This window comes from Lynx rufus, unplaced genomic scaffold (genome assembly GCF_022079265.1).
Source record: "Lynx rufus isolate CCGP_SWC_20201006 ecotype Redwood Valley unplaced genomic scaffold, mLynRuf1.p SCAF_22, whole genome shotgun sequence".
In the NCBI taxonomy this organism is placed as follows: Eukaryota; Metazoa; Chordata; class Mammalia; order Carnivora; family Felidae; genus Lynx; species Lynx rufus.
The window spans coordinates 19214808-19225422 of NW_025814837.1; the positions used below are offsets into that span (position 1 = coordinate 19214808).

Genomic DNA, 10615 nt, shown 5'->3' on the forward strand with positions numbered 1-10615 from the left:
ACTTACTAATACAAAAAGATACATGCACCCTTATTTTTACTGCAGCATTATTTACAATAGCCAATATATAGAAGCAACCTACATGTCTAATGATAGATGAATGGATAAACGTGATGTGGTAGATATGTACAATGGAAAACTACTAGGCCATAAAAAAGAATAAAGTCGCCATTCACAACAACATGGATGGATCTAGAGGGCATTATGCCAAGTGAAATAAGTCAGACCAAAAAAAGACAAATATTGTATGATCTCATTTATATATGAAACCTAAAAAAAAAAAAAAAAGAATAAAAAACAACAACATAAAAGGGACACACACTCATACAGAACTAGTGGTTGCCAGAGGGAGAGGGGTAGGGGGATAGGCAAAATAGGTGAAGGGGTTTAAGAGGTACAAATTTCCAGTTATAAAATAAATAACTCAGAGATGAAAAGTACAGTATAGGGAATATAGTCAATAATGCAGTAATAACTCGTATGATAACAGACGATAACTACACTCACCATGGTGAGCATGAATAACTACAGAATTGCTGAATCACTGTTGTACACCTGAAACTGATATAACACTATGTCCACTATATTTCAATTTAAAAAAAATAAAAATAAAGGAGCACCTGGGTGGCTCAGTTGGTTAAGCATCTGACTTTGACTCAGGTCATGATCTCGAAGTTCGTGGGTTTGAGCTCCACATCAGGCTCTGTGATGACAGGTCAGAGCCTGGAATCTGCTTCGGATTCTATGTCTCCCTCTGTCTCTGACTCTCCCCCACTCATGCTCTCTCACTCTCAAAATTAAAGTAAAACATTAAAAAATAAATAAAAATTGTTGCTATGTTCCTAGTTCCAATGGAGGCAATGTTCTATCACTGTAATCCAGATAAAATGGTACAAGAGGCAAGCTAAATGATGTAGGGACATATGAAAATGTGTGAGTAAAGAAATGAGTTTTAAGAAGGAGAAATGTTCTTGGGGCTCCTGGGTAGCTCAGTCAGTTAAGCCTCTGACTTTGGCTCAGGTCATGATCTTGCAGTTTGTGGGTTCGAGCCCCACATCGGGCTCTGTGCAGACAACTCAGAGCCTGGAGCCTGCTTCGGATTCTGTGTCTCCCTCTCTCTCTGACCCTCCCCTGCTCACACTCTGTCTCTGTCTCTCTCTGAAAAGTAAATAAACATAAAAAATTAAAAAAAAAAAAAAAGGAGAAATGTTCTTAAAAACAAAAACAAAAAAAAGGCCATTTTCCCATAGATACTTAAAATGCATAAGCTCTTGCTAGGTGACTTAGAGCAATGGTTTCCACAGTGAGGTACATGCTCAGGGTATATAGAACAAGATTCTGTGAAATGCAAGAGAAAATCGAAGTCCACAATGTCTTATCTATAATGCCAAACTCCAAGTGTTTTTGTAAGTTAGCAGCAAACTCAGTTAGTCATAAACCCTGATCTGAACAAACAAGAGGCTATATATAGTATGTAGTCTTTATCATCCCCGTAGTATAATTATTCATATGCTTCCCTGAAGAAATGTTAATTTATTTGATTACATGGTACTGCTGTGGACCTCAAAGTGGATGTTATATACTATGTTGCACACATACCATATTATAGTTCTAAAATCCAGAAGTATACACTTGGTCCCAAGCATTCTGAAAAAAAGGGGGGGGGGTTGGATTTCCACTGAAACTTTTATATTTATTTTTTCTCTAAAAATATTAAGATTGAGATTAAGTTTCACTAATTGTAAATCACTGAGCTGACACCAGCACCCTCAGGGAGTCCACACAAAAACTCACAACTCACACAGAGAACACAGGTGTCCTGGAGGTGAGGGGGTTTGAGAGCAACGGGTCCTAACAATGTTGCTCACCTCTAGCACATTAAGACATGCTGCAACTTTTTTGTGCCTACTTAAGCAGATTTGTGGAATGTATGCTAGTAACATAAAACAGCATGCTGTTGATTATCTTGAGACAAAGGGCTTAAAAGGCAAAATTAAGAATGAGTTCCATATTTTTCATTTACAAAATAAATAAATGAAAAATAAATGCTTCAAAATTGCACACCTTTTCTGTGATGAAAAGTAGGTGTTAGTGGTATGCCCCTTATAAGACTTTTTTTTTAACTACATCTATTTAATGTGTCCCAGGTAAAGATGACATGAGAAAATAAATGCTGTCCAAAAGAAACTAGAATAAGCAAAGTGAAAACTGGTGTTTAGAGAGGTTTCAAAACATCATTATACGGTCTTTAATACCAATGATGCATATCATGAATAAATTTTTATACCCACATCCTTAAAATAATATTTCACTTCATTTTAAATTCAGTAAATTCAGAATTCACTGATTCAAAATATAAAAGTAACACACCTTCTAATTCATATGTAAGAAATGACTAGCATCAGAAAAAACAAAATTACTAGCTAAATTTCAATAAAAAAACTTTACTTAACTGGTAAATGGAATAGAAAAATAAGATTGAGATTTAATGAAGATACTGTATTAGTTACAGTCCAGTAAGGAGACATAAACTACACCAATCCACCACTTCTAGAAATAGGGAAACAATGAAAAAAAATGGGATTACTAAAGGAGGGATTCTATAGGGGTAGGATCCAGACCTTTACAAAGGGGTTGTGACTGGCTGGTGCTGGTGTCACTGAGTGGGGACACACTGATGATGTTTCTGGTTATATTGGAAGTAACCTGGATTCAAATACTGATACTGAAATCCTGCTAGATGAGATGATGCCAAAAGAAAGCAAGAAAAACAAAACAGCAAGTTCCTTCTCCCACTTTAGCCTTCCAGTCTCCTTTGAGCGCCCCCTATTGGCAGAGCCAGCAAGGATCCAGCTGGCAAAAAAAATACATGCAGAAGCCATCCCAGCCTCACAGGGTAGAATACAGAGAGTGGGTTTGACGCCAAGACATAAAAGCTTAAAAACCAGTATAATATACTCAGAAATGCACTTCATCGCTTTGGATTATCTATCTTTATGAGGTCTCCTAAAAGCTAAAGCATCTAGCAAAATCAAGAATGGGATCAAACTGAATTTAGAAATCAGACCTGATTTACTAATATATTAAACTAAGATTTTCTAAAACAATGAAGAAAAACCATACTGCTCTCCTTTTTAAAAACATTTTTTTAATTTTTTTTTAACGTTTTATTTATTTTTGAGACAGAGCATGAACGGGGGAGGGGCAGAGAGAGAGGGAGACACAGAATCAGAAGCAGGCTCCAGGCTCTGAGCCATCAGCCCAGAGCCCGATGCGGGGCTCAAACTCACGGACCGCGAGATCGTGATCTGAGCTGAAGTCGGACGCTTAACGACTGAGCCACCCAGGCGCCCCTAAAAACATTTTTTAAGTTTATTTTTATTTATTTTGAGAGAGAGATAGAGAGCAAGCAGGGGAGGGTCAGAAAGCAGGGGAGACAGAATCCCAAACAGGCTCTGCACTGTCAACACAGAGCCCGATGCAGGGTTCGAACCCACAAACCGTGAGATCATGACCTGAGCCCAAGAGTCCGACGCTTAACAGACTGAGCCACCCAGGTGCCCCTTGCTCTCATTTAAAAAACAAAACAACACAAAACAAAAAATTCTGAATATAAGCAAAATACCAAAATACCATGCTGAAGGCTGGATCCTTTCAGCCTAAGTGTTTATTTACCCTTTTTCCACATATATTTTTTCCATAATTTTCAGTATTTAAATTTTACATATGAAGCACAGTATTATCTACAGTAATTCTTTGTGGTTTTTGGTTTTTTATATGTAATTTTGAGTCTGGTGTCTTTTTTTTAAGTTTTTTTTTTTTAATTTATTGAGAGTGTACATGCACACACAAGCAGGTGAGAGGCAGAGAGAGAAAGGGAGAGAGAGAGAGAGAGAAAGAGAGAGAGAGAAAGGGAGAGAGAGAAAGGGAGGGGGAGAGAGAGAAAGGGAGGGGGAGAGAGAGAAAGGAAAGGGGAGAGAGAGAAAGGGAGGAGGAAAGAGAGAGAAAGGGAGGAGGAAAGAGAGAGAAAGGGAGGGGGAGAGAGAGGGAAAGGGAGGGGGAGAGAGAGGGAAAGGGAGGGAGAAAGGGAGGGAGAGAGAATCCCAAACTGACAGCACAGAGCCCCACTCCAGCTCAATCTCACGAAAAGTGAGATCAAGACATGAGCTGAAATAAGGGTCAGACATTTATCCAACTGAGCCACCCAGGCACCCCTACAGTAATTCTTTGAAACCTACTTTTTTTTACTCAACATATAATTGGTAAATATACACTAATTTTTTCATTTTAACTAATATTTTACTGTATGAGACTCATGTAACATTATATACAAATTACATATAAACTTCTAGTAGTTACCAAATTATTGGTTTTATAAATACTACAATGAATTTCTCTATACATAACCTCTTTACAGATTTGTGCCTGAGGATCTCATGGACATACACTTAAAAGATTTTCTCAGTTGCAGGATATGTGCGTTTGTAAAGTTTACAAGACTGCCAAATTGCTTCTCAAAGTGGTTGTATCAATTTTCTGTCCCACCAATAACCTGAGAGTTCTGATTTCCCCATATTCTTTATCAATACATACTACTTTTAGACTTTAAATTTTTGTCAGTCTGACTGGGGTGAGGTGAAAGATATCTTTTCTTAATTTATAGTTCCAGGTTAGTTGAGTCAGCTATATAAATAGTTATTAGTTCTTTACTATTTACATCAAATCAAACTTTTAAAGCTAGAAGAAAATTTTTATTTAAATTGATCTAATCCATATATCTCATACATAAAGAAAAAAGTCAGCTAGCTGTCTTCTAACTTCTAACTGAAAATTTTCTCCCACACCTGGTAATGCAATTATCTATGTTGCCCCTAACCAATAAAACAAAAGAAGCTTTACATATATGAGGTAAGTTTTCAGTAATTTGAATTTTGGGTAAGATCTGATAGTTTAGATATGACAATGTCATATCTCTGTCAACAGCAAAGCTTGGCTTCAACAGTATAGAATGACTGGAACTTTGAGCTGCTGTTTGGAACAAAGAAAACTCAAAACATTAAGAACCTTGATAAAGTGAAAAAATAGAAGAATAAAGACCGACAAGCTGGAGAATTTGACAGTTCATATGCAGCTCAATTACTACATGCAATGAGTGATCCTGGATTGGATCCTGGACCAGAAAAAAGACATTAGTAGGACAACTGATGAAATCTTAATAAGGTCTGTAGATTAGTTAATAGTATAATATTAATGTTATTTTTCTGGTTTCAGTAATTGTACTTTGTAAGCTGTTAACATCTGAAGAAGATGAGCAAGGGCAAAAAGGAAGTCTTTTTACTAATTTTATAATTTTTGTAAACCTGAAATTATTTCAAAAAGGTTAAATTTATTTTTAACTATTATGTAAATAAATATCAAGTACAATATAAATGTAATATTTAATAAATCTCAAGAATATAATAAAGTACCAACAGATATTAATTGTTAAATATTTTGAAGAAAAAAGAGAAAAAAAATTGAAAGTAGTATTATAGTCCTGGGGCAAAATTAGATCTAAGAACTTGTGATCTGTTCAATCCTTTAAGGAAAACAAAATAAAAGTGAAGAAATTAAATCACAGAAATTAAAATATTTCAACAGCACTGCATAAGAAGGCTAGCTATCCTGTATCTAGAAATGCTTTTTTTTTATTTTTTTTTCTTAATGTTTTTATTTTTGAGACAGAGAGAGAGCATGAGCAGGGAAGGGGCAGAGAGAGAGGGAGACACAGAATCGGAAGCAGGCTCCAGGCTCTGAGCCATCAGCACAGAGCCCGATGTGGGGCTCGAGCCCACAGACTGTGAGATCATGACCTGAGCTGAAGTCGGACGCTCAACCGACTGAGCCACCCAGGCGTCCCTAGAAATGCTTTTAAAACGTCTGCTAAAATAATCAGATGAACAAGATGAATTGTTACATATTACAAATTAAATGTATAAAGTCATGTAAATTAAACTGAGATTTTAAAAAAATTACCTCTAAAAAAACACCTGCTTTTATAAAAGATAATGAAACTATTTATGACAGATATACTCCGTACCACAAAACACACAGACAACATTAACACCCCTTCAAAAACTGCTGTAGTATAGGATTTGTTACACTTTACCCTGGAAAGATATTTAAATTTCCCCATAAACCTGCCATTACTGATACCAAGATGCCTCCAAATTATTTAGTTGTGGTCAAACTTTAGCTTGAACTAGCATGATAAAATTTTAAGAGTGTGCAGAAACAGGTACATGCCTCATACAGTGTTGTTGAGAGTGTAAAGTGGTAAAATGTCTTTAGACAGCAGTTAACCAACATCTATCAAAATGTTAAGTATGTGTACCCCTTGATCTAGCAATTCCACATTAGAAGTACTCAGCACTGGGGTGCCTGGGTGGCTTAGCCAGTTGAGTGTCCAATTTCGGCTCAGGTTATGATCTCTCAGTTCGCTGAGTTCAAGCCCTGCGTCGTGCTCTATCGCTGACAGCTCAGAGCCTGGAGCCTGCTTCAGGTTCTGTGTCTCCCTCTCTCTCTTCCCCTCCCCCACTCCCTCCCTCCCTCCCTCCCTCTCTCTCTCTCTCAAAGGTAAATAAACATTAAAAAAATGTTTTTTAAATTAAAAAAAGTACTCAGTACATATGCATAGGATTTATTCACTGCATCATTGTAAATAAGACCTGAAACAATATAAATGCCCATCAATAAAACACATTACATAAATTATTACATCCAGTCAACTGGTATACTATGCAGTTATGAAAGAATAAGGTAGACCTATATGTGCTAATAACATGGAACAATTCCCAATATGTACTATTAAGTGAAAGAAACAAAAGCGCAGAAGAGAATATAGTGTACTACCATTTGTACCTTTAAAAGGCAGTAGATTTACAGTATATTAATAAATATGCTTGCAATAAATAGAGTATTATGTAAGAATACACAAGAAGGTGATATCAATAGCTATCCCTTTTTGTACTGTTGAATCTTTTCTTTGGGGCATGCATATTCATTCTTCTCAATGTTTAAAAAGCCAGCTAAGAAACACAATTTTATGAATTATCTGTTCAAAAAAACTGAGTTGGCCTGTGTTAGTTTCCTTTTTGTTGCTGCTAATAATAAATATAAACCCATTTCAGATTTGTTAAGCTTTGTCAAACTCAATCATCAAGCCGTAGAAGTAGCTTACTTATAAATTAACTCAAAATGAATTAAAGACTTTAGCATTAAGACATGAAACCATAAAACTCCTAGAAGAACACATAGGAAGTAAGCTCTTTAACAATGATTTTGGCAATGAATTTGTTGGACTTGATGCCAAAAGCAACGAAAGCAAAAATGAACAAGTGAGAATACATCAAACTAAAAAGCCACTACACAGCAAAGGAAACAATCAACGAAAGGAAAGAGCAACTTACTGAATGGGAGAAAATACTTGCAAGTAATACATATAAGGGATTAATATCTAAAATACATAAAGAACCCTCACAATTCAACAGCAAAAAAAAAAAAAAATCTGATTAAAACATAGACAGAGAGGGTGCCTGGCTGGCTCAGTCGGGTTAAGTGTCTAACTTCAGCTCAGGTCATGATCTCACAGTTCATGAGAACAAGCCCGGGTTGGGCTCTGCACTGATAGCACTGATAGCGCAGAGCCCACTTGGGATTCTCTCTCTCTCTCCCTCTCTCTCTCTCTCTCTCTCTGCCCCTCCCCTGCTCACGCTCTCTTACTCAAAATAAATAAACTTAAAAAAAAAAATGGACAGGGGCGCCTGGGTGGCTCAGTCGGTTGAGCGTCCGACTTCAGCTCAGGTCATGATCTCGCGGTTCGTGAGTTCAAGCCCCGCGTCGGGCTCTGTGCTGACAGCTCAGAGCCTGGAGCCTGTTTCAGTTTCTGTGTCTCCCTCTCTCTCTGACCCTCCCCCGTTCATGCTCTGTCTCTCTCTGTCTCAAAAATAAATAAACGTTAAAAAAAATTTAAAAAAAAAAATGGACAGAGGATCTAAAGAGGCATTTTTTCAAAGACATACAGATGGCCAACAGGACACATGAAAAAATACTCAACATCACTAATCATCACAAAAATGCATATCAAAACCACAAATGAGGTATCACCTCACATTTGTTAGAACAGCTACTATCAAAAAGACAAGAAATAACAAGCATTGGCAAGGATATGGACAAAAACAAGGATGTTCTCTGTTAGTGGGAACATAAATGTGTGTAGCCAATATGGAAAAGTGCCTCAAAAGATTAAAAATAGAACTACTATAGGATCCAGCAATACTTCTGGGTAACTAATGGAAGAAAATGAAAACACTAATTCAAAATGATATATGCATTCCCATGTTCACTGCAACATTATTTACAATAGCCAAGACAAGGAAACAACCTAAATGTCCATCAATGGATGAAAGGATAAAGAAAATGTGCCATATATATATATGCCATATATATATGTATTTCTTACATTTCTTTCCATTTTATATATATATATATATACACACACACACACACACACACACACATATATATATAATGAAACTACCTCTTGGTAGTTACCAGAGGTGAGTGAGAGTGGGTGAAATGGGTGATGGGTGTCAAAAGGTACAAACTTTCAGTCATAAAATAAATAAGTCATGGGATGTAAAGTGTACTTTACATGATGACTACAATTAATAACACTGTAGTGAATATTTGAAACTTGCTAAGAGAGTAAATCTTACAAGTTCCCATTACAAAGGAAAAAAATTTTTACAACTATGGATGGTGATAGAGGTTAACTAAACTTAACTGGGATGATCGTTTTGCAATATGTACAAATATCGAATCATTATGTATACATGTAAAACTAGTATGTCAATGATACCTCAATTTTTTTAAAGTAGCTTCTTTATGCATTCTGAAAAGTAACAAATTTTAAATTTGAATTATTTTCAACTAAATAGATATCATGGACAAATCTATAAATATAGCCTTGATTAAAATAATCCAATAAAATAAAGTTCAGTTTACCCCATTACATAAAAATTCTAGAGTCAATAACAGATCCCTGAAATTTTGTGAATCAAACTGACTCCTGTGAATGGGTAAGTCTCTGACATAACCTTACACACAAAAAAATCTGGCGTCTAATCCACTTGGAAAAAGTATTTAACACAAAGAAATGGTTCAGCAGCTTAGATTGTTTTTCCCTCTACTGGTAATGAACCAATTGAGGTGAAAAATCATTCTACAAAGTCCCAATTAACATTTGGCTACTTAATTCCAAGTCTGTCTTTCTATGTGTTACAGGAGGCCATACATACAAATGTACGTACGTTACGTACGTACATACATACATACATACATACATACATACATAATTGGCATTTCAACAATCCGAGGTACCAGAAGCCCCTCGGCAATTGTAACCCGCCAACTAAAGACCATATGGCTAGGCAAGCCTCTCTTCAGACAGTTATCACTCGGTGGCTGATTAATTTCAATGGCTTATTAGACAGGCCTCTCCAGACCCTTTCCCTAGAGAAGGAGGAGGAGGGGAACGGTCTGTTGTTTTCCCGGTGCTTTGTGCCCTCCAGGCTTGAAAGCATCCTGGTGACGGTGCAGCCATCATTTCCCGTGGGGGCAGCGGTGTCTTTTCGGCAAGTTTTTGTTTACGAGGTACTGAACCCAAAATCCCTTTGGCTCTCTCCCTTTCCATCTCGGGCTTCTCCCAGGCGTCCCGACGCCCACCGGGCCTCGCCCGTTCCCCGCACGCGCGCAGACCCTGGGCCAGGGGCCAAGACTTACCCGTGGGCGCGCTATCCAGGATGCGCAGGTCGTAGGCCCCAGAGCAGCGGTAGTTGGCGGCGGTGCCGTTGTCCCACACCACCACCACCTCCTCGGGGCTCTCGAAGCTCCGGACCGTGCCCACATGGCCCTCGCCGCCGTCCTGCTTCCCCCACTTCCAGTCCGGGCCGCGCACCACCCGGGCCCCGACCCCTTCCACCATCACCCGGTTATTCCGGGAGTTACTCATCGGGGCCCGGGCGGTGGGCTCTGCCGCCGCCGCCGCCGCCGCCGCCGCCGGTGGGCCCGTGAGGGAGTTGGGCCCGGGCCGGACTCTCGGCGCCGGCGGGAGCGGCAGCGAGCCCCGGGGGACGTGGGAATAACTCACGGGGGCGGCGGCGCGGTCCCCGACAAGCCCACAGCCGCTCTCCAGCCGTCGCCGCCGCCGCCGCGCCCCCCGCTCGGACTGGAGGCCGGACCGCAGCGGCTCAGAGGCGGCGGCGGCGGGCGGGCAGAGGGGAGGGGGCCGTGGGCGGGGACTCCCCCGCTTCCTCCGGGCTCCCCGGCCGGGCTACAGCGACGGCCGCCAGGAAACCACGCTCTCCCCCGGCCGGGAGCGCGGGGAGCGCAGGGGGCCGGGGGAGGCTAGCCCGGGGGGGACGGCGAGGGCAGCGGGGAGCAAGCTTAACTGTCGGCCTTTTTTCTCCCCCAGCCCCTCGATCCGGGGTGGGCGCCCGAGTGCCGGCGCCGTCTCCTCCCCCGTGGGCAGCGGTGGTACCTCCCAGCGTCCGGCGAGCGCCCGGGCCCACGGGCC

At 40.0% G+C, this 10615-nt stretch overlaps 1 protein-coding gene across 1 annotated transcript in view; it reads right to left on the minus strand.

Moving 5' to 3' along the window:
• MIB1 (MIB E3 ubiquitin protein ligase 1) overlaps positions 1-10109 on the minus strand; it is a 122697-nt gene extending 112588 nt beyond the window's left edge. Inside the window, exon 1 of the mRNA XM_047086931.1 lies at positions 9823-10109. Within this exon, the coding sequence (XP_046942887.1) occupies positions 9823-10051 (229 nt within the window). The 5' untranslated portion in view covers positions 10052-10109. The remainder of the gene's footprint in view (positions 1-9822) is intronic.
• Between the last annotated feature and the right edge of the window lie 506 nt (positions 10110-10615).